This window comes from Monodelphis domestica, chromosome 2, assembly GCF_027887165.1.
Source record: "Monodelphis domestica isolate mMonDom1 chromosome 2, mMonDom1.pri, whole genome shotgun sequence".
In the NCBI taxonomy this organism is placed as follows: Eukaryota; Metazoa; Chordata; class Mammalia; order Didelphimorphia; family Didelphidae; genus Monodelphis; species Monodelphis domestica.
The window spans coordinates 300,686,575-300,710,120 of record NC_077228.1 but is presented as its reverse complement, the minus strand read 5'-3'; the positions used below and the strand labels follow the sequence as shown (position 1 = coordinate 300,710,120).

Sequence of the window (23,546 nt, the reverse complement as noted above, 5' to 3'; positions counted from 1 at the left end):
TAATTTCATCTGAACCTCTCATTGAGGAAATTGAGACCCATGAAGGTTAAATAATTTGCTCAAGATCACATCATAATAGATACTAGAATTGAGCTAGGATTTGAACCCAGAGACAAGATTTTTCCTACTATAGTTAAGTACAGACTCAGTGCATGTAGCCAGCAGCACATCTCAGACATGTGACTAGGAAGGGGCCCCAGTAAATACCTATGTTCCTGAGTTACACTGTCTATTATCCTTCAGGGGGAGGCGTGGGTCCTCTGATATTTAAAGTGCCAAGCTCTCATTCAGTCAAGAACAGCGGAGACTTTGCTCAGAACAGAAGGTGAGTGGTAGGATATTCATAGAAGAGTTTTAAGGCTTGGTCAATAGGAACGGATTTTTAAAAATAAATGGTTACAGCTTGAATTTAGCAAATGGGCTATTGGGGGGATTAATTTCTTGTTTCTAGACTTCATGCCTCAGTGCTAATTGATTGTTTTTATGTTTGTCTATAGTGGGGGAAATCTATTCAGTTAACTCACTTGGTTCTGAGATAGTTGAGGCTTATGGATAAGAATCACAAAGCAAATTATTTTACATAAGCAGGTCCATTCTGTGTTTACTTTGGAGTGTTTAATCCAAATCAACAATTTGAGAGTACATCAAGGTTTGCTGTATATTGGCTTATACAGATGGGAAGTTTGTGTCCGGGTGAAGGAGGGTGACATGACTAAACTCAGAATCCTTGGCGGGAGGCTGTGTTCTCTGTGTTTGGCTCTCTGGGGGAGATTATAAACAGTAATAAAAACTTCGAGTTAGATAAATCTGTCATTTTTCATAATAATATGTTAAGAAATCCTTCATGCCTTCTTATATAAACAGATCATTTTTGGCTGGGTTATGCCAAATTTTATGGGTTTATGCCAAAAATTGAGGTGGAAGTATAAAGTAAAAAGATTGATTTTCAGAATTAATAAGCTGACCTTGAAGGAAATTCCAAAATAGGAATTCAGTGAGTAAGGAGATCACTGTTGAAACAAGAATATGCCAACCTGATGACTTAGAAGTGGATAGCACTCCTCTGGCTGTTCAAATTCTGATCTGTCTTAAGAAATTAGATCTGTGAATTTATAATTATACTTTATACCTAGTACTTCCAGGAACTATGCTTTCCATCCACATGGAAACTCACTCAACAACTGTGCCTTTAACCACCACTTTTTGTAGGACCTCAAAAAGGGAAATGTTTTCATCCTCCTCTTGGGTCAGTGTTGAGAGCTTGATGAGAGATTCTTGGGACTTTTTTTACTCCTAAAGCGATGAGTTAATGCCTTCAGCCATTCATGGCTCCAAGTAGACAAGTTTCCCATTTTTAAAATGTGAAAGTTCTCTGGGACTCTCCATTCCCCTTTGGTTTTCCTTATCTTGCACCTTGCACTCCTATAGGGTTTTAGTAGCACTTGGCGGTTGAGGTTCAACTTTCTCTTATCTTAGTAGAAGTGTTATCATTGGAAAAAAATGGCAACTTTTCCTATTAAGGATATACTCAGGGTGTAGGTGTGATCTCTGCTTGGAGTTTGCTCAAGAGTCTGGGCTATCCTGATAGCATTACCGTGTAGAGGGATGTCTCATTCTAGTGTTTTTTGCTGGGTCTGGCATATTTCTCTCTTAACCAGGAAGGAAGTCACTTTCTTTAGGGCATAGTTTGAATATCCAAAGATGAGGGGCTTTCTCAACAAGTGTTTATTTAAGAAACATTTTGTAAACTGTTACTATGTGCCGGGTTCTGTGATGATCACTGGAGATACAAATGAAAAGCAAAAACTGTTCCTTGCCCTCAAGAAGCTTATGTTCTAATAATTACTTTCCCTGCATTCCTACTCTCCAGGTAGTTCATTAGGAAACCTGGAAGGGTCTATTGCTTCAGAGTGCTCACATACAACTGCATTTGCCTTGTTCTCTCTTTTATTTTTATTTATTTATTTTTTTAAAACCCTTACCTTCCATCTTAAAATCAACACTGTGTATTGGTTCTAAGGCAGAAGAGTGGCAAGGGCTAGGCAATGGGGGGTTAAGTGACTTGCCCAGGGTCACTCAGCTAGGCAGTGTCTGAGGCCATATTTTGAATCCAGGACCTCCCATCTCTGAACCTGGCTCTCAAACCACTGAGACACCCAGCTTCCCCTTTGTTCTCTCTTTTAAACATGGCGCCTAGTGATCTACAATTGCCTAGAGAATTCTGAGCAGTCTGCAGGGTGGTTTCAGTGGTGCCTTCTTCACATTAGAATGGTATTTACTATATTAAAAGGGGCTTTGTGTGGCTCTTCATTCATTCATTAAAGTATAACAGAAGTCATTTCTTTAGCCTACCCTTGCTCCACAGTGTGGTATACAGTCTCTTGTTCTGAATAAATAAATGAATGGCGGGTGTGGTGGTGCACACTTGAATGTAATCCCAGAGAGGGAGGAGGCTAAGGCTGGTGGATCTCTTGAACTCTAGAGGGAGGGAGAGAGGGCAGGAAAGAAGGAGAGAATAAGTATTTATTAAGCACTTACTGTGTACCAGGCACTGTGCTGGTATGAACTCCTTTCTGAGCTCAGTCTTAAAGAAAATGAATAAATGAATGAAAAACTTTAATTGAACATTTATTATTTACCAGAAAAATATAATCCTAAAGCAAGGAATTATAAAGCAAAAAAAAAATCACTAATGAATATCGATGTAAAATTTTAAAAATAAAATCCTGACAAAAAGACGGCATCAACAGATTCCCGCTCCCCCCCCCCAATTATTGACCATGATCAAGTTGCAGTATTACCAGGAATATAAAAATGGCACATTAGGAAAACAATATACATTAATCATAAAACTTGCAATACCCCAAACCACAATGCACACTAGTGAAATGTTCACTAAGCCCAACCCTGGCAAGTCCTTGCAAAAGGTTGGGCTCAGAGGTTGCAAATGCAAAAATAAATGCTTCAGTGGATAATTCCATGAGGATACACATTGGAGAATTTTATCTTGAGTTATTATCTCACCATGCCACATCCATCTCAACCCACCATCAGAAGCAGTGTGGCATAGTGGATAGAGAACCAGTCTTGGAATCAGGATAATCTCGGTTCAAGTGCCAATTCTAATACAAACTGCCTATCTGACCCTGGGTATATCTGCTGATCTCTCACTTGCTCCCACTATTCTCTAATAAATTGCAGGATGACTGTTGATCTGTTGAGGAAACTTATTCACTAGGAATTTTGTATTCTGATGAAATCATGGGTCCAGACCAAAAGGAGAAAAAATAGGCATATATTCCAACCTAAGATATGTGGGAAATCTAGGCATGATACTCCTCTTCCCCAGAATGCTCAGACTATCTCTGCCATTCACAAAGCTGCGGAAGAAAGTTGTAAAAGGGAAACCAATCATAAAAACGTTGGAGAGAACCATTAATTTCAAATAACTACACAAATTTCAAATCTGACCTCAGATACTTCCTAGCTGTGTGACCCTGTGCAAGTCACTTAACCCTAATTGCCTAGCTCTTACCATTCTTTCTGCCTTAGGATTGATAGTTAGTGTTGATTCTAAGACAGAAGATATGGGTTAAAAACAAACAAACAAACAAACAAAAGAACTATGCAAACCCTAGAGCCATAGTACCAAGTATGAAGAAACTCCCTGGGCAGTTCCTATCCTCTGCCATTTCTCTCTATCATTTAGAGGAGGGTAGAGGGGCTTTTTCCCTCTCCCTTCCTGGCAGTTCTCAAAATCCTCCCCACAGGATGGCCCAAGTCATGTAGTTATTCAGGCAAAGGATTAATAGGTAGAGTTCTCTATCTTTCTGTGTGGCTGGATCCCATTCTTTCTTCCCCTTTTCTCAGTGGGAAAGAAAGAATAAAGGAACATCTGATGAAGAAGGCTCAAGTAGCATCCTTCTCTGGAAACTTCTTTTTCCTTTATCTGAATTTGGTCTTTTATTATTGGTATTGGGGAATCCTTCGTAAATTCATTTCAAAAACTTTGTCCCTACATGACTCATATTTTGTCTGAAACACTGGGTACTTCTCAGAAGACACTCCTTCACATTGGAAGAAGTGAAGAGTTTTTAGCTGGCTAATGGGATAGCCAGAAAACTGGGGTAGAGCTATTTCTCTCCCCTCTCCCTTCTCTCACATTTTCTGCTTGTTGAGATGGAGTAGATTCATAGCTTGTTCTTCATAGCATTGTTCTCAGTCATTTCTGACTCTTGAGGATTCCATTTTGGGTTTTCTTGGCAAAGATACTGGTGTGGTTTGCCATTTCCATTTCCAGGTCAGATGTGGAAACTGAGGTAAATAGCATTAACTGACTTGCCTAAGATCATACAGCTGGTAAGCATATGAGGGCAGATTTGAATTCAAGAAAATGAATCTTCTTGGCTTCAGGCCCAGTCTTGCATCCACTGTGCCACTTAGCTACCCTGAAAAGCACATAGAAGAAAAATAGACACATACAGGGCATATGTGGTTAGACTTCAGTTTCAAGAAATTATTTTCAAAAATCCCAGTCACCTACTGTCTAGTTTTAGCACAAGTTTGGGTATTGGGACATTAAATGTTCTTTCTTTTTCTTTTTTTTTTAAATCCTTACCTTCCATCTTGAAATCAATACTGTGTATTGGTTCCAAGGCAGAAGAGTGGTAAGGGCTAGGCAATGGGGGTCAAGTGACTTGCCCAGGGTCACATAGCTGAGAAGTGCCTGAGGTCAGATTTGAACCTAGGACCTCCCATCTCTAGGGCTAGCTCTCAATCCACTGAGCCACCCAGCTACCCTCTATTTCTTTTTTTTTTTAACTGAAAATTTTAATTTAATTAATTTAGAATATTTTTCCATGGTCATGTGATTCATATTCTTTCCCTCCCCTCCTCCCCTGCCCTATAGCCAATATTCAATTCCACTGGGTTTGACATGTATCTTTGATCAGAACCTATTTCCATATTATTGATAATAATTGCACTAGGGTTGTTGTTTGGAGTCTATATCCCCAATCATATTCACATTAAATGTTATTTCAAATTCATATTTATAAGTGATTGAGAAGAAAGTCAGACAATAGCAATCTGCCTCTAGTAATAGAGTACGTATGTGCTAGATGCAAGATATAAACCCAGCTCTTGCTGACTCCAAGGCTGCTCCTTTATCCATTACTAAGCTGCTTCTCTTTTTCCCCCACCCCCATATGACATGGTGGAATTTTAACAGATGTTTTCGAAACCTGAATTCCAAAGAATCCCAAATATGGGAATTTTAGCCACTGAGACCAATGGGAAAGAAACTTTGGATAAAGAGCTTCTGTATGATGCTAGGGAGAGCCTCCATCCCCTTCACTTGTAGTGGATGAAGCTTCTGGTACAGATAGACATTTACCAGTCCTTCATTGCATATAGGGAATGATTTGAGAATACATTCCAATTAAGTGCCTGAAGATTCAGGACCTTACAAGTCCGAATCTCCCAATGCACCTAGAACAGTGGTTGTGAACCTTTTAGAGACTGCGTGCCCAAACTTCAACCCTCATGCCACATGTGAGCCCCACCTTATCCCAGCTAGGGGAGGGAGGAAGTGCTCCCATTGGGCTGCTGGGCAGAGGGTCAGGTGATGTGAGAAATGTCCTCAGGTGCATGAAGATGGGGAAGGGAGTAGCTCTCTCCAGCACACGTGCAATAGGCTCACCACCAAAGACCTAGAACATCTTTATGCACAGAATCAATATTCAGAAAATGAAACCTATAATGTCTGACAATATCATCAGATGAGTTATCTGACAAACTTGCAGTCAATGTTTCCTGTTCTTACCTCCTTCCAGGAGGTCCCACACTTAATTATGAGGCTTATTTCTAATATTGAAAGCTCCAGTTAGAAAGGGGACAACAGGTATAATTTATTAGCGGGTTTGTCCCTGAAGAAGAGATTATAAAATGCAACTTCCTTCCCTTCTTTGCAAAACAGGAGACTATTGTGTATGTTATCAGAGTATGTGTAGCTCAGTTAGCTACTTTCCCCCTCTTTTTTATTCTTTATTATAAGGGATGACTCCATGGGTAGGAGAAATAAAGTTGGAAATGAACTTGATATGAAAATGAAGGATAAGGATAAAAATTATCTGGGGGTACAGCATATTCCTTGTAGTATGTGCATGTATGTATTTATTTATATGTATTTATATACATGTATATTTATATGTTTGTGCATACTTATGTATTCATATAATTATATATTCTATATTCCCATATGTATACACACATATACCTAATGGGGTGTTCAGAGAAGACTAACACCTCAGGTATGAGGGCTTGTTGATCCCATTTCAGGACTGAATATCCACCTTTGGTGTCTGTTTGTCATCCAACTCTCACCTGTAGTTTCTAGAAGCTGTAGCAATCATACTGACCACATTCAGTAAAACTGGCAGATGAATTAAACCACACTGAAGGTAGCTAAAAGTCTTCAAAGCCAGTGGTGAATTGGGGACGTGTCTACCCAAAGCATGTGAAGACTTCCTTTGGCAGAACAGGCAGATGAGAACAATTTATTCCAAAGGTCATGAAGGTTGTAGAGTGCTTAGAGATTGGTCAGATATCAAAGAAACCAAAGTCATCCACTATATCCTGGCTATCACCAGTCAACTTGACTTTTGTCTTGCAACTGGACTTTGGAAGACAAGAGGGAGTTCCAAACTTTTCTCTACTCTGCCTCACCAAATTCCAGCTCATAGGCAAGTCAAGACATCACCCCATTATGTCATTGGTCCTCTTCCAAGAAAATAAAAAGCAATCTCAAACGATTAACACCAAAACACACACACACACACACACACACACACACACACACACACACACACAAGTCAAGATGAATAAAATACACCTCCAATAGATTGGTATTGGTTTTTTTCTTTCTTGTGTTTCTAGGACCCAGAAAAAAACATTGGTGGTTTATACACCAAGAAGGCTGCAAGGATACTTATGGCAATTAGGCACACAAGTCAAAAATGTCCATTCTAGCCTCTGAGAGGTAGAAGCAATAGAATGGAAGCTCTAAGAAATCAGCTCTGCCCATAAGGTTAGGTTAGATCTATGTGGCTCTACCAGTTAGAACTAATAGTGTTAGCAGCAATGCAATGATCCAGGACAATTCTGAGGGACTTATGAGAAAGAATGCTATCCACATCCAGAGAAAGAACTGTGGGAGTAGAAACACAGAAGAAAAACAACTGCTTGAATACAAGGTTCGAAGGGGGTATGTTTGGGGATGTAAACTCTAAAGGATCACTCTAATGCAAATACGAATAATATGGAAATAGGTCTTGATCAATGACACATGTAAAACCCAGTGGAACTGCTCATTGGCTATGAGAGGGAAAGAACATGAATCATGTAACCATGGAAAAATATTTTAAATTAATTAAATAAAAAATTTCAATTAAAAAAAGAACAAATAGTGTTTTATAACAAGAAGAGTAAAAGAAATTAACACCCTCGCCTTTTTTTTTTTCCAAATTCACCAATCTCAGGGAATCAGCCCTCAGGTATCTTTTAAATAAAACTATCAAGAATGCGCTGGAGAAGAATGTGCACAGGTAGAAATTCTTTATTGTCAGGGGCTGCACTAATGGACTTTTCATTCTATCTGTTTGTGTCTAGAGGGAGAAAGGGAATGGTCTTGGCCATATTAGCTAGAATTAGAACCAGGTTTAGACCCTGTCTCTGGCACATTTCCCAGTGGCAGACAGGTTTCACACACCTATCCATTATGACTCTTTTATACAAAGACTCTGCTCCTGACGATCTCATAGTCTTCTTTGATTGGGATTGTCTCTCACCTCCTAGAGGGAGGTCACCAGAAGGAATTCTTTTGCCTGTATACCAATTTGTTTTTCTCCAACCAAAATAAATGTGATTGTCATCTCTTTTCCTCTAATACTGGCATATATGTGTGTGGCACATTAGAGAACACAAGACATTTTTTTTTATCCCAATAGCCCTGTGAAGTAGACCATGCAAGTACTTGGTTTTTAAGGGATGGAAATGGAGGCTCAGAGAAATTGCAACTTTGTCACATGGCTAGAGAATAGAGGATTTGCTGGTCTTCCTGATTCTTGGTCTTTTCATTATGTTGCATTGCTTAAGCATCTGTCCTCACTCTCATCTGCCCAGAATGCCACACTCTGACTATTCAAGCTCATGCAATTAACCCTCATTATTTCCCAGCTAACTCCCATTATGCATTATGTAACTGGGATTTTCAGTGGTATGTTCTGGGTGAGCTCACCACTTTGGGTTTCAGTAAAGCTGCTCTATTCTGAAAACGTTCTCAGGTATACACGTTCTGCAGAGCTTACTCTCAAGTGGAGAGAGAGGTAGGGGCCCTGGAAGGTGTGGCTCAGAATCTTTGGGTGTCCAGTTTACTTAGAGCAAGGCACACCTGTGATCAAAAAGCCAGCACTGCAAAGCCAGATTTGAAAAGGTAGGACTATTCAACTTTAGTTTAAAGGGAGAGTCAGCACTCTCAATGCCTTTGCTATTTTTCTGGAAATCTAGGCAGCTCCCACTATTCCTTTTGTTTCCTTCCTGGTTTGTTTCCCACTGGTACAATGCCTGCTCCTGTTGCACCTGCTGTTTTGATTTGTGGCACTATTCTAATGCTCACAATGAGAATAATTGGGTTTCACCATTTTCAAGTATTTGTTTTTAGGAGGAGGCAGGGTGGAAGCGATGACTTTGTTTTAACATTTTTAAAAATATTTTACCACATTACATGTAGATATAATTTTAATAATCATTTTTGACATTTCATGATCTGAGTTTTCTCCCTTTTTCTTCCCCCTCCGCATTTCCCCCTCCTTGAGAAGGCATGTAATCAGACAATATATATTTCCTTATTTGTCATGTTGTGAAAGATCTGCATTGCTTATATTCGAGAAAAATTCATGGAGTAAATAAGTGAAGAAAAGTATGCTTCAATTGGCATTCACACTTTGTTGCTTCTATGGTGGTCGATAACCTTTTTTGTGATGAGTCCCTTAGGGTTGTCCCTTCTGCCTCTTAGCTAGTACCATATTGTTTTGATGACCACTGCTTTATAATATAGTTTAAGATCTGACACTGCTAAGCCCCCATCCTTCACTTTTCTTTCATTAGTTTCCTTGATATTCTTGGTCTTTTGTTCCTCCAAATGAATTTTGATATAATTTTTTCTAATTCAATAAAAAAAGTTTCTTGATAGTTTGATAGGAATGGCACTGAGTAAGTAAATTATTTTGAGTAGTATTGTCATTTTTATTATATTAGCTCATCCTACATATGAGCAATTAATATTTTTCCAGTTATTTAGATCATGTTTTAATTGTGTGAAAAGTGTTTTGTAGTTGTATTCATATAATTCCTATATTTGTCTTGGCAGATAAATTCCTAAGTATTTTATATTGTCTAGAGTTGTTTAAAGTGGAATTTCTCTTTCTAACACCTGCTGCCGAATTTTGTTGCGAATATATTGAAATGCTAATGATTTATGTGGCTTTATTTTGTACCCTGCAACTTTGCTATAATATTTTTTTAAACCCTTACCTTCCATCTTGGAGTCAATACTGTGTATTGGCTCCAAGGCAGAAGAATGGTAAGAGCTAGGCAATAGGGGTCAAGTGACTTGCCCAGGGTCACACAGCTGGGAAGTGTCTGAGGCCAGATTTGAACCTAGGACCTCCCATCTCTAGGTCTGGCTCTCAATCCACTGAGCTACCCAGCTGCCCCCTTTGCTATAATTTTCAATTATTCCCACTAGTCTTTTAGTTGATTTTCTGGGGTTCTTTAAGTAGACCATCATATCATCTGCAAAGTTTCCTCATTGCCTATTTTAATCCCTTCAATTTCTTTTTCTTCTCTAATTGCTATTGCTAGCATTTCTAGAACAATTTCAACAGAGGTGATAATGGGTATCCTTGCTTCACTTTTGATCTTATTGGGAAGGCTTCTAACTTGTCCCAGTTGTAGATGATACTTGCTGATGGTTTTAAATATATACTGTTTATTATTTTGAGAATTGTTCCTTCTATTCCTCAACTTTCTAGTGTTTTCAATAGGAACAAGTGTATTTTGTCAAAGGCTTTTCCTGCATCTATTGAACGATTATGTGATTTATATTGGTTTAATTATTGATATGGTCAATTATGTGGATGATTTTCCTAAGATTAATCCATCCTTGCATTCCTGGTATAAATCCCCCCTGACCATAGTGAATAATCCTTGTGATCACTTGCTGGAGTCTTTTTGCTAGTATTTTAAGATTTTTACATCTATGTTCATTAAGGAGATTGGTCTGTAGTTTTCTTTCTCTGTTTTTGGTCTGCCTGACTTTGGAATCAGTACTATATTGTCAAATAATTTGTATAATATTGGGATTAGTTGTTCTTTCAATGTTTGATAGAATTCACTTGTGAATCCATCTGGCCCTGGAGATTTTTTTCTTAGGAAGTTCCTTGACTATTTGTTCAATTTCTATTTCTGATATGAGATCATTTAAGAATTCAATTTCCTCTTTTGTTAATCTAGACCATTTATATTTTTGTAAATATTCACCCATTTCACCTAGGTTGTCATGTTTATTGCCATATAATCGGGCAAAATAGTTCTTAATGATTGCCTTAATTTCCTCTTCATTTGAGGTGAGATTACCCTTTTCATCTTTGATACTGTTAATTTGATTCTCTTCTTTGTTTTTTTTTATTAGATTTACCAGTACTTTATCTATTTTATTTGTTTAAACCTTGGACTTTAAAAGGAGAGGTTTAACATTAAGTATAAATGGATTGGATTGATCTTGATTAGATAATAATAGTAATAATAATAAAGATAATCATAATAAGCTATAACCTGCCCTGATTTCTGATTAAATCAAGACAGTGGGGGAGAAGAGCAGATATGCATGGGGTGTCCGGACTCCCTGAGGTCCAGAAGAGCAGCCTCTTGTTCAAAGTGAGCTGAGAAAAGTCATGCCACAGACAGCATAAATGGGAATAGGGAAAGGAAATAGGCCTCTTTTGTCTCAGAACCATGGAGATAGAGGCTATCTAGGAGACCAGGTGTGTCTGAGGTCTGGCTGTGAAGCTGGCACAGCCAGTTGGGAGAGGAGGCTTGCAAGGTGGCTGGTGCTCTTTCTTTCTCTGGACTGCTTTTTATTATTTAATGAATACATAAATTAATTCTCCAGAGAATTTTAATCCTAATCGCCTTCTTGACAGAAATATCCTTGACCAGATTATAGCCATTCTCCATCAGTATATTGTTTACACCAACGGGTAGAAATCAAAAGTCAACATTGATTAGATATGATTTTATCTCTTGGCCATAGATCATGTCACACTCCACATGTTACACTATCTAAACTTCAGGCTTTATTGTTCAAATCTGGCCTCAGACACTTCCTAGCTGTGTCACGCTAGATAAATCACTTAACCCCCACTGCCTAGCCCTTACCACTCTCCTGCCTTAGAACCAATACCCAGTATTGATTCTAAGCCTGAAGGTAAAGGTTTTAATAAAACAAACAAATAAATAAATAATCTTCAAAGAGTTATCCAAGAGTTGGAAAAATAAATAAATATAAATAATCTTTCACCCCTTAAATTTTCCTAGACCATCTTATCTGGATTTCTCTTTTGTCCTCATTGCTTGCTACCTTGAATTACTAGTAAACTGTATTTTTCTTGAGGGCAGTAACGGTGCTATTTCTTTTGTTTTCTCCCATCCTAAGGTAACATATACCACAAGCATTTAATGCTTGTTGAACTAAAGAAAATGTGATTTAGCAGAAAGAAGTCTGGGCTTTGGTGGGAGAATTTAGGTTCAAATCCATTTCCAAACACTTCCATGATATTGCCTCACTTAAATCCAATTCACACACAAGTCAAGACATCATCCTATGTTGTCATTGGTCCTCTTCCAAAATGAAGGATAAAGAACAACTATAACCAAGAGGTGTGATTATGAGCAATTTACTTAACCTTTCCATAAGTCTCAGTTTCTTCCTATGTAAAATAAGGATAACAATAACTTCAATTATTGTGAGGTTCAAATAAGATTAAATATGCAAAACATTTTGCAAAATTTGCAGCACTATGTAAATGTTAGTTATCATGATAGTGGTTATTATATTATTACGTGTTATTATCTATTTTAATGTATAAATATAGCAATTATTACACAAATAGTAATTACTATTGTTATTATATATTATTTTTTAATTGAATATATTGACTGATAGTATCCTCTACAACTCACTTGAAAAATGGATATATCCAACTATGGAGTATCTGGATGAAAATATCCTCTAATCAACAACTAATATGTTATAAAAAACACATTTCTCTTTATTTTGTTCTCCAGGCAACTGAAAACTTGAAGTCATGGCAGAGAAACCCAGACTCTACTACTTTAATGGAAGAGGTCGGATGGAATCCATTCGATGGCTCCTAGCAGCTGCTGGAGTTGAGGTCTGTTCCCTCAAAGACAAAGTACTATATATGATTTGGACTTCATCTTAAGTAGCCAACATTCCACTACAAAGTAAAAGCCCTGGGGGCTCCATGGGAATACTTGCAATCTGTCCTTTTCTTTTTTGAAAAACCCTTATCTTTTGTCTTAGAATTGATACTAAGGGTCCATTTCAAGGCAGAAGAGATGTAAGGGCTAGGCATTTGGGGTTAAGGGACTTGCTCAGGACCACACAACCAAAAAGCACCTCAGGTCACATTTGAACCCAGGATCTCCCATCTCCAGGTCTGGCTCTTTATCCACTGAGACATCTAGCTGCCCCTTATCTGTCTGCTTTTAATGACCCCTCTTTGGCAGTTGAAAAAGAAGTAAAACTCTTGCCATCTGGAGAAAGAGACAAAGATAGGATGTGGCTCTTTGGGATATCCTTCTGCTCCAGTCAGGCTTCATTGTGCCCAAAACATGTCCTGATCACATATGTCCCTAAATCATATCCTACCCTCTGTCTTACTAGCAGCTCGTCTTGGAAAGAGAAGCTGCTGAGTACATAGAGAAATCCTGGAGTAAGGAAGAGATGAAAGCAAATCAGCAAAGGATGCAGAATTGCAATTTTTAGAGATTTGTTGACTGAGGTGCTTCATGGTCCTTGCCATATGCTTGTATTTTCCTCCATGCATGTGTCCATTCAACCGTACATGTTTATCCTTCATTGTTGAGCATATATTGTAAGGGGGCAAAGAGGAAGGCCCTGGCAGTATCACAGAAAAGGGGGAACAAAGCATGATTGTATTTGTCAAAAGGGCTTGGCATCTGGCCTCAAACAAACAAGAAACTTGATCAAATTTTATTTGTCATTTACTCCTTAAAGTTGCAGTTTTGATGGAAACCACTAATGGAAGAGCTCATTCTCCAGGGTCTTTATTTGAAGTCAAATGGAGCTTTCTTTGCCAAGCTTTTGTGGTTGGAAAGTTTATCCTTTCTTAGTCTTTTTTCTTTTTTAAATTTACTTAGTGACATTATGCCTGAGTACAAAGACAGGCATTAGCTCATCTCCCAGTGAGGTCTCCATTTTGGTGGGATTTTCTGGGTGGTTGACTTCTCTGAAGTTCCCTTTTCTTTAGCCCCTTTTATTTGTCCTGAAACAGTTTGATAATTGCCTGTGAACATTCATATAGACTGACAACTATAAACAGTTTACCCATGTGCGGTTCATAAAGACTCTTCATTCGAATTCCATATTCTTGTTCAAATTGGTAACAAAATAATCACGGATGGATGCAGTATGACAAAAGTGGGTTTAGTTTACTATTGCAATTGCTAACAGTCAATAGGATGTAAGCTCCCCGAGGACAGGAATTCTTTCATTTTCTTCTATATATCCCTATGACCTAGCACAGTATCTGGATGGGTTATAAGTTTAAGAGATGCTTAGTGAATTCATAATGATGGAAATAGAATACCAAGTTCCATTCAAGGCTCAACTCACGGGAGGCACTGTAGCCTTTCTCCTCCATCCTCCCTTGGAATTTCACCACTTCCCCGAAATTATTTTGCATTAACTTTTTACATATTTTGTATTTATTTATTTTTGTTTGTATTATCCCCTTCACTATAGACAGAATTCATTTCATTTCAATTCAATTAAATCAATTCAATTTAATTCACATTTATTAAGTGCTTAGGAATCACCAGACACTATGCTAGTTGCTGGGCATTTTTGTTGTTTAGTAGCTTCAGCTGTGTGTGACTCTTCATGACCCCATTTTGGGGGGGGTTTCTTGGCAAAGATACTGGAGTGGTTTGCTATTTCTTTCTCTAACTCATTTTACTGAGGCAAACAGGGTCAAATAACTTGCCCAGGGTCTCATAACTAGAAAGTGTCTGAGACCAGATTTGAACTCACGATAAGGAATCTTCCTAAATCCAGGGTCAGTACTCCTTGCTGCCAGATTCCATGTCAAAAACAAAATAAGCCTTGATCCCAAAGGAGGTTATATTCTACTAGAGGAAGAGATGGGGAACAACATGTATGTAGATAAGTAAATTTCAAAATATGTGCAAAAAATATAAAGTATTTTTTTTGGGGGGGGGGAGGAAGCACAAACAACTGGAAGACTTAGGAAAGACATTTCATAGGAGGTGGTCCTTGAACTGAACCAAGAAAGGAGGTAGAGATTCGAAGAGGTGGCTATGATATGAGAAATGAGAGCATTCCAGGTATGGAAGCAGAAGATGGAAAATTGTATATGGAGAATAACATGCTTGATCAGGGTTAGGAGTAAGGCGCCTCTCTTTATGCAACCCAAGATCAATCAGCTTTTTGGGGGACTACTATATCATAACATTGGTGAAAATTGAGATTTTAGTCCAGTAAACCTTTTTCATATGGACTGCTATCTAACCATACTTCCTAAGGAAGGCCAAGTGACTCAGGACCATGGGTTTAAATCTAGAAGGTACCTTAAGGCCAACTCTCTCATTTTATAAATGAGGAAACTGAGGTTCAGGAAACGTAATGATTTACCCAAGGTCACATAGATGGCATAACTGAAATTTTTAACCAGATCTTTGGGGAGTAGAAGGTTCCTCATCACTGGAGGTCATTCAAAGGAGACTGAATGACAGAGTATGTGGCAAAGGGGATTCTTCATCAGGTACAGGTTGGACTAGAGAACACCTAAAATCCCTCCCAACTTTGAGATTTTGTGACTCTAAATATACTTTTTTAATACTATCATCTATTTCCTCTTTTTCATTCCATTGTAGGAGCATGTCTTTATCTAGGACTTTTGAAACAAAATTATGTCTCTTTTTGTCTTCTTTTTTTTAGTTTGAAGAAGTATTTTTGGAAACAAGAGAACAATATTTGAAGTTGCTGGAGGGTAAGCCTGAATTATTTTGGTATTGAAATAGAAACTAACTCTCTAGATAATATTACCAAGAACTCAAAGCGCTAAAAATGTTTGGTAAAGACATAATTCGCTTTAAGCAAATGTATACAAAAATGTTTAAACACAGCAAACTATGGTTCCAGTTCCAATAATGATAATGATAATGACAACTAACATTTAGAGAGCTTCCAATGTGCCAGGCACGGTGATGATCACTTTGCATTATTATCTCATTTGATCCTTACAACAACTCTGGGAGGTAGGAGCTATTATTATTCCCATTTTTCAGTAGAGTAAATTGAGGCAGAAAGAGATTGTGACTTAGCCAAAGTCACAGTTACTAAGTATCTGAGGACAGATCTGAATTCAAGTTTTCCTGATTTCTGGCTAACAGCATTGAATCTAAGGTTAGGATGCTTACCTGGGTCAGACATTGGGGAAGAATGGAATCTACTGATCAATAATTCAGAGTTCTCCCAGGGTTTGTCCTCAATTGATAAATCACAGACCTAGTATCAATAGTTATCCCTTAGGAGGCATTTATTCCAACTCATCCTTCTGTGGGAAGGCACAATATTCTTGAAGATAAGACAACCCAGGAATTGGTTTACCCTACCACTATTCACTTGAGGAGGATGAGGAAGGATAATATTCTGGGCATGGAGGTGGAAGATTGAATATTATGTATGAGGGGAAAAGAAAACTTCCTTAAAGTGCATCCTTAAAATAAATCTTGGCATGATGAGGAAACATGATTATTTGGAGGGTTTGGGAACTCATGGAGATTCATTCCTATGTTTGGTTGCTGTCTGAGTGCACTGAGAGATACCTGAAGCACTTGACTTAAATATTGTAGAATGGATGGTAGGTTCATGGTTTGGGATTCAGGCTGAGGTTCTAGGTTCAAGACACATGGTACTTTCTTTCTCTCGCTCTTTTTAAAACTTTTTTTTACATGTTATATACATTACATTTTTACATTTATATTTTACATTCTATCTTAGAGACAATATTGTGCTGGTTACAAGGCAGAAAAGTGGAAAAGGCTAGGTAATGGGGGGTTAGCGATTTGCCTGGGGTACTACAGAAATGTCAGAAGCTAGGTTTGAACCCAGGACCTCCCATCTCTAGGTCTGGCTCTCAATCCATGGAACCACCTAGCTACCCTCATTTTTTTATTCTCTCAATTTGTAACTTCACTCAAGAAGCCTGGAAAGATGTAACTCTTCTCCACCTCCCTCTCTCAGTATTCTGAATCCGATTTACAACTTGCAAGCATGCATTATACAGTGTTACAATAGATGTTTTCCTTTCAAAAGGAAGAAAACAAAACAGCAAATCTTGAATGAACAATTAATTCCGAACATGTATGTACATCTCCAGAATCACAGATCCAAGTCTGAGCTCTACCTGGGAAACTCTTTTGTTCCTGGTGATTTTCTTTGGTTCCAAATGAAGAGTCATTAGGAAGTCTCTGTCTGTCTGACTCTGTCTCGGTTTCTGTCTCTCCTTTCTAGTTCTCTCTGCCTACCTGTCTATCTCCCTCACTTTCTCCCTCTTCCATTCTTTCTTCTTCTCCTTCCTCCTCTCCTTCTCTCTCTCTCACTCTCTCTACCTCCTTCTTGCTACTCTTCATGTCTCTATAACATGACAACACAATTTTTGAGTTTCTATGCTCAGGCTGGGATAAATGAGTGCTAAGTACTAAAGATACTAATAGCCTAGTGAGACAGTCTCTGCTTTCAAAAAGCTCACATTCTAATTGGTACGGAGATCACGTGTAGGAGGACTCAGCTGCAAGGTATATGGAGGGCATAAGGGTCTTCCACCCAGTAGTCCTTAGGGTGCAGTGGCAATAACAAGGCTAAGGAGTCCTTAGAGTGAATTAATAGGTTAGATGGCAATAGTAGTGTGGAGTAGATGCATGTCCTATGATAAAGCCTAGTCAGGATAGATGGTAAAGTCTGGTGGCCTACCATTTTATTGGAAGGATTATATGAGGTTTCTCATACTATTCTATAGTGTTAAACTCATTAAGTGTATATTTTATTGTCAATATTTAAATACTGACTCTTTTGCTATGGTGTGTTGCTTAGCTATGATATATTAGACTTTTATAAAGCACAATTTAGGATGCAAAGGTTTTAAGATATTTCCAGGTTGGCATGGAACACTAACCTGTACCTTTGCAGATATTTCTATGATTTGGATAAGGGCACTAAACTTTTATAGTTTTTTTGCTGTTTAATATAAATGTTGTTTTTGAAAAGAAATTATAACTTTTTCTACCTGTAAAAAAAATATGAGCAAAATGAAAGGACAATCCTACTTCTCTTTGGTTCTTCCTTGTATTCGTCCACCTTTCCAAAAGTTTTGCCAGTTCTTCCCATGGCTGCCTAATTGGGGGTAGGGATAAGCAATCAAAGAAAACACAAACACAAACTTATTGGACCAAGTCAGCTCTTTCTTCTTGAATACCTTAATTATTAACTATTGAAATAATCCCAATCTTTGGCCCTTTGATCCTGGGATCTTTGATAGAAATCCAAGTCTATCTTCATTGGTCTCTTCCCTGTTTGATTATCTAGGTTTTTGAGGGAGTTACTTTTGTTTTTGAGGTCTCCATTCTTCCTGTATTTTATTTACTTCTCAAATACTCTGTAGACTTTGACACAGGAAGGCAGGGTCCACTGTCCATTCTTCCTGAGGTCCTAGATATACTTGTAATTCTCCCATTTTAGGTTTTGTTCAGGATAGAGATAGTGAATGGGACGATCAGCCCAGGGAAGTGCCCATATCATTCTTTTCCTTCTTAGAGCATCTTATTCTATGTTGTTATTAACTACATCTGTGGTTCCTTCTTTGTTAAGGCTGTTTTATATTGATTCAATTGTGAGTGTAGTTTGAACAAGACCCATGTCACATTGTTGTGAGCTGATGAAAAGGAGAAGATAGGAAGAGATGGAGATTTTAAACTACCAACTCCAAGAGTCAGCATACACCAAGGCTCTACCTTTTTCTGGTATCAGTACTTGTCAACATATCACCCAGTAATAATAATAATAATTTATATTCATAAAGCCTTTTACCTATATTAGCTCATTTAATTTTTACAACTTTGTGAAGTAGGAAAAATAATATCTAGCATTTATATAGCACCTTAAGGTTTATAAGGGGTAGCTAAATGGCACAGTGGATAGACTGCTGGGTTTGGAGTCATGAAGACCTGAGTTCAAATTTGGCCTTAGACACTTACTATGAACCATGATCAAGTCACTTAACTCCTCTTTGCCTCAATTCTTCATCTGTAAAATGGGATCATACTGGAGAAGGAAATACAAAACTACTTCAGTATCTTTGCCAAGGAAACCACATGGACAGAAGTTCATAGGATCACATAGAATTGGACACAACTCAACAACAATAGCAATATGGGTCTATTGGGGAATGTTTCAATTATATATTTATATTGATTCCTTTTGTATATTATAGTTAAGAATTTATCTGAAACATTTGATGCAAATATTTTCCCCATTGTATAGATTCTTTTATTATAGCCACACTAATTTTGTTCATGCAAAAATTTTTAATTGTAAATAATCAAAATTATCTATTTTGTCTTTTATGCCCTCCTTTATCACTTGACTATGAATTGTCCCTATAACCTCAATTGTGAAAAGTACCTTTTGTTTTACTTTAGCTTTTTAATGATGTGACTTTTCATAGTTAGATCACATAGCTATTTGGAACTTATTGATATGGTATTAGACTGTGCTTGGCACCATAGGATATTAATTTAAAAAAAATCTAACTACCATTTATTTATAACCTCAAACCTATAAATTAATTAAAGCTCTATGGTCATTTTCATTTTATTGGTTGGGTGTAACCATGAACAATGACTATCTTTCAAATTACTTAATTTTCCCTTTATCTATGTAAAAATATTTTGTAGTTGTATTTATATGTCCCAAGTGGTTCCTTTATGTTTTTTATAATTATTCTAGTGTTTTTTTTTTCTGTATCATGGTTATCTCTGAGACGTGAAGCCCTTTATGATATTCTGTGTGGTCAAAAAAATAAGACTACATGTTTATGTGATTTTTCTGCATTTCAGAGGAGGTTGGAATATCCGTTGTCAGAGGACATTGCTACTCGTCTGTACAGATACAGGGGAATCTTTGAGCTTTTTAGTATTTAGTGACTCCTAAATGCAAGGCACCCTGCAAAGTGCTGGGGAAGCAAAGATAATCATCATAATAATAATGAAAAAAAAGGGGGATGCCAAAGTCCTAGAAAATATATCATTTCTTAAATGTTATTCTCCCATGCCCCCAAACGTGGCCACGAAAATATCAGTGATCCTAGCCAAAGACCAAATTAATTATTTTTTTTGGCTGGGGTGGGGGAGGTCTGGGTCCATGATGTCATTGATATATGGGGAACTCCCATGAGTACTAGAGTAGATAGCATCTATTTTAAAATTCATAGCTTTAGAGTTGGCTTGGGGTACTGAGAGGTTCACTGATTTCTTCAGCTCAGGCAGTCAGTATGTGTCAGAGGTAGGACTTGAACCCAGGTCTCCCTCCAGCTGAGGCCAGTTCTCTATCCACTACATTACACTGTTTACTTTTATTGTTGTTTTTGTTCATTCATTTCAGTCATATCCAACTCTGTGACCAATTTTGGGGTTTTCTTAGTAAAGATACTAGAGTGGTTTGCCATTTATTTCTCCAACTCATTTAATTGATAAGAAACTGAAGCAAACAGGGATAAGGGACTTGCCCAGGATCACACAGTTGGTAATTAGGTCCAAATTTGAACTTAGGTCTTCCTGATTCCACTCCCAGTGCTCTATCCACTATGCCACCTAGTAGGCTGCTTTTATAGCATGATGAAATTTTTTTAAATTGGAAAATATATATCAAGGGCATCTTTTGTAAAGGTTATAGAAAGTGCCAGCCAGACCACATCATTAACTGTCACTTAATTGACTGAAAAGTAGAGTGTAGAACAGAGTCTACTGTGCTTTTTGTTTGCCAACTACCAGCAAGTTGAAGTGGAAAGAGTGATAAAGGGAGAATCAGGGGACTCGTGTTCAAATCCCAGCTCTGCCAGTTGCTACCTGTGTGACCTTGGAGAAACCATTTAACCTCTCAGCCTCAGTATCTTTATCTGTAAAATGAAAAGTTGAACAAAATGTTCTTTGAGATACCTTACAATACTGTAATCCATTTAAATTCTTCTCCCCAAAAAGTAATTGTAAACCCAAGCTTGACTGGACTCCCTTGTCCAAAATCACGATCTCAGTTTGTTTCTCACAGACATAAAAAATAAGCTGAAATTCTTCTACTTTGTCTTATAATTATGCTGTCCAAGTTGTGTGGAGACCTGGCCCAGATGGGCAAACCCCCTTTGTAAGGAATTCATTCACCAGAATAGATCCACTCTGATGTGCCCAGAACATAATCATACTAACCCAACACTCAGATTTCCTTTCCTGAATGGGATTGGACCAGCTCTGCCAGGGCCATAGTAACATGCCAAGGATTACGGGAAAAGGATTATGACCTTCCTAGTTTAGGAGATTATTTGAACAAAAGACCCATATGTGCAATGAGGACTTCAATACTGAGTCTTTTCCAAAGTCCAGCTGTGGGGAGTGATAGCAGGACCTTGCTTTTGCCAGGCCACTCAGGTTACCAGCTTTTAGTTGTAGGACATCCAAAACCCAAATGATAAATCAAATCAATATGGAGCCATTGTTATGGAGTTCATTGCTCTTATTAACTCAGTTCTCCCTGACTTGGAATATTGGTGTGTAACTTCAGATCTGTGGGGCTCTATGGGCCCAAGCTTTTTTTTTTTTAAATAGTATTTTATTTGATCATTTCCATGCATTATTCATTAAAGACAAAGATAATTTTCTTTTCCTCCCTCCCACCCCCCCCCCCCCGTAGCCGACGTGTGATTCCACTGGGTATCACATGTGTTCTTGATTCGAACCCATTGCCATGTTGTTAGTATTTGCATTAGAGTGTTCGTTTAGAGTCTCTCCTCTGTCATGTCCCCTCAGCCATTGTAGTCAGGCAGTTGCTTTTCCTCAGTGTTTCTACTCCCTCAGTTTATCCTCTGCTTATGGATAGTGTTTTTTCTCCTAGATCCCTGCAGATTGTTCAGGGATATTACACTGCCACTAATGGAGAAGTCCATTACCTTCGATTGTACCACAGTGTATCAGTCTCTGTGTACAATGTTCTCCTGGTTCTGCTCCTCTCGCTCTGCATCACTTCCTGGAGGTCGTTCCAGTCTCCATGGAATTCCTCCACTTTATTATTCCTTTTTGCACAATAATATTACATCACCAACATATACCACAATTTGTTCAGCCATTCCCCAATTGATGGGCATCCCCTCTTTTTCCAATTTTTGGGCCCAAGCTTTTAGAAAAAAAAACACATTATTGTAGGAGTCCAGTTTATGTGCCTTACTTCCATGGATTTTTTGTATCTATGAGCCTTCAAAATAACTGTATATATTAGAGGATGGGCAAGGGGGAGTCAGTAAGTAGTGAAAGAAATATTAAAAGAAGGAAAAGAAATTCAGTAAAACAATTAAAAATCCCACAGAAATCAACCCAACATAGTTCATAAAGAAACACCAGCAAACAGGGCAATTTTGTTATTACTGGGTTAAGTTCAATATATGCTTTTTAAAAAAATTATGTAATAGAAATGAATAATTTCCCATACAATTCTCTTTTTTTCTTGTAACCAAGGAAAAATATTCTAAATTGACTAAATGAAATTTAAAAAAGGAAAAAAATTCTTTTTTGTTCTTTGCATATGGAAATACTCATATCTTATGCCAATGGTTAAATTGAAAATATATATTTTTTAAAAACACAAAATAATAGTGTTGTATAGAGCTGCATTTTCAGTAAGAGGACCTGGGTTTGAATTCTATATCTTTCATTTTTTATACAAGGAAGTTACCCTATTTGCCTCAGTTTCCTCACTGGTAAAATGAGCTGGAGAAGGAAATGGCAAACCACTGCAGTATCTTCCCCAAGAAAACCTCAAATAGAATCACAAAGAGTCAGACATAAGAAAACAATTGAACTTTACTTATGAGCATTTATACCTCGAAAATAGGCAAATACTAAGATAAATCAGAGCTGGATTTCTTGTCCTGGATGCCTCCAGGTCTCTGTCCTTGGTACTTTTCTCTTCTCCTTGTCTCTTGGACTATTTTACTTGGTGATCTCATCAGCTCCCATGGATTCAATTATCTTTTCTCTGCTGATGGATGATTCTCAGATCACTTTATTCAGGCCCAGCCTCTCTCCTCACCTCTAATCTCCTATCTCCAATTAGATATCTCAAACTTTTTATCCTGTAGATTTATTAAATTCAACATGTTCAAATCTGACCTCATCATCTTTCCCCCCAAACTCTTCCCTTTCCTGAACTTCCCTAATACTGTGGAGGAGGTTGCTCTCCCCTGAGTCCCTCAGCCTTGATGCTAGGTGTCATCCCTGTTCTCTTTCTCAATTTCATCCCTTTTTCAATTCCTATTTTCAGTTCCTAATTCCAATCTGTTGCCAAGGCTTATGGATTCCATCATCATAACATTTCTCATATATCCCCCCTTCTCTCCTCTGATGCTACAACTCTCCTGGGGCAGGCCCTTATCATTCACTCCTGGATGATTTCATTAGACTATTAGTTGGTCTCTCATCCTCAAGTCTCTCCCCACTCCAGTTCAGCCTCCATTTTTGTTATGATTCAGTCATTTCAGTCTGCCTTGTCCCCATTTGGTTCTTTCTTGGCAGAGATGCTGGAGTGGTTTGCCATTTTCTTCTCCAGCTCATCTTCCTGATGAGGAAACTGAGGCAAACAGGGTAAAGTGACTTGCCTGGGGTCACACAGCTAGTAAGTGTCTGAGGTCAGATTTGAATTCAAATCTTTCTGACTCCAGACTTGGCACTTTGTCACCTGAGCCATGGAGCTACTCCCCACCTCCATTTAGCTTCCTAAAGGGCAAGACTGACCATGCCTCCTACCAGTTCTTTGGTTGTAAATTGAAGGAAATGAATTAAACCTCTAAATTTAAGTTCTAATGCTCTAGGCCACCCAGACT

The 23,546-nt window shown here is 38.0% G+C and overlaps 1 protein-coding gene across 1 annotated transcript in view; it reads left to right on the top strand.

Annotated features, from left to right (window-relative positions):
• The first annotated feature begins 122 nt into the window (after window positions 1-122).
• The window catches only part of LOC100017091 (glutathione S-transferase A4), a 36,897-nt gene continuing 13,473 nt past the window's right edge, over window positions 123-23,546 (top strand). Inside the window, exons 1-3 of the mRNA XM_007484093.2 lie at window positions 123-325; window positions 12,406-12,512; window positions 15,344-15,395. Of these exons, the coding sequence (XP_007484155.1) occupies window positions 12,426-12,512; window positions 15,344-15,395 (139 nt within the window). The 5' untranslated portion in view covers window positions 123-325; window positions 12,406-12,425. The remainder of the gene's footprint in view (window positions 326-12,405; window positions 12,513-15,343; window positions 15,396-23,546) is intronic.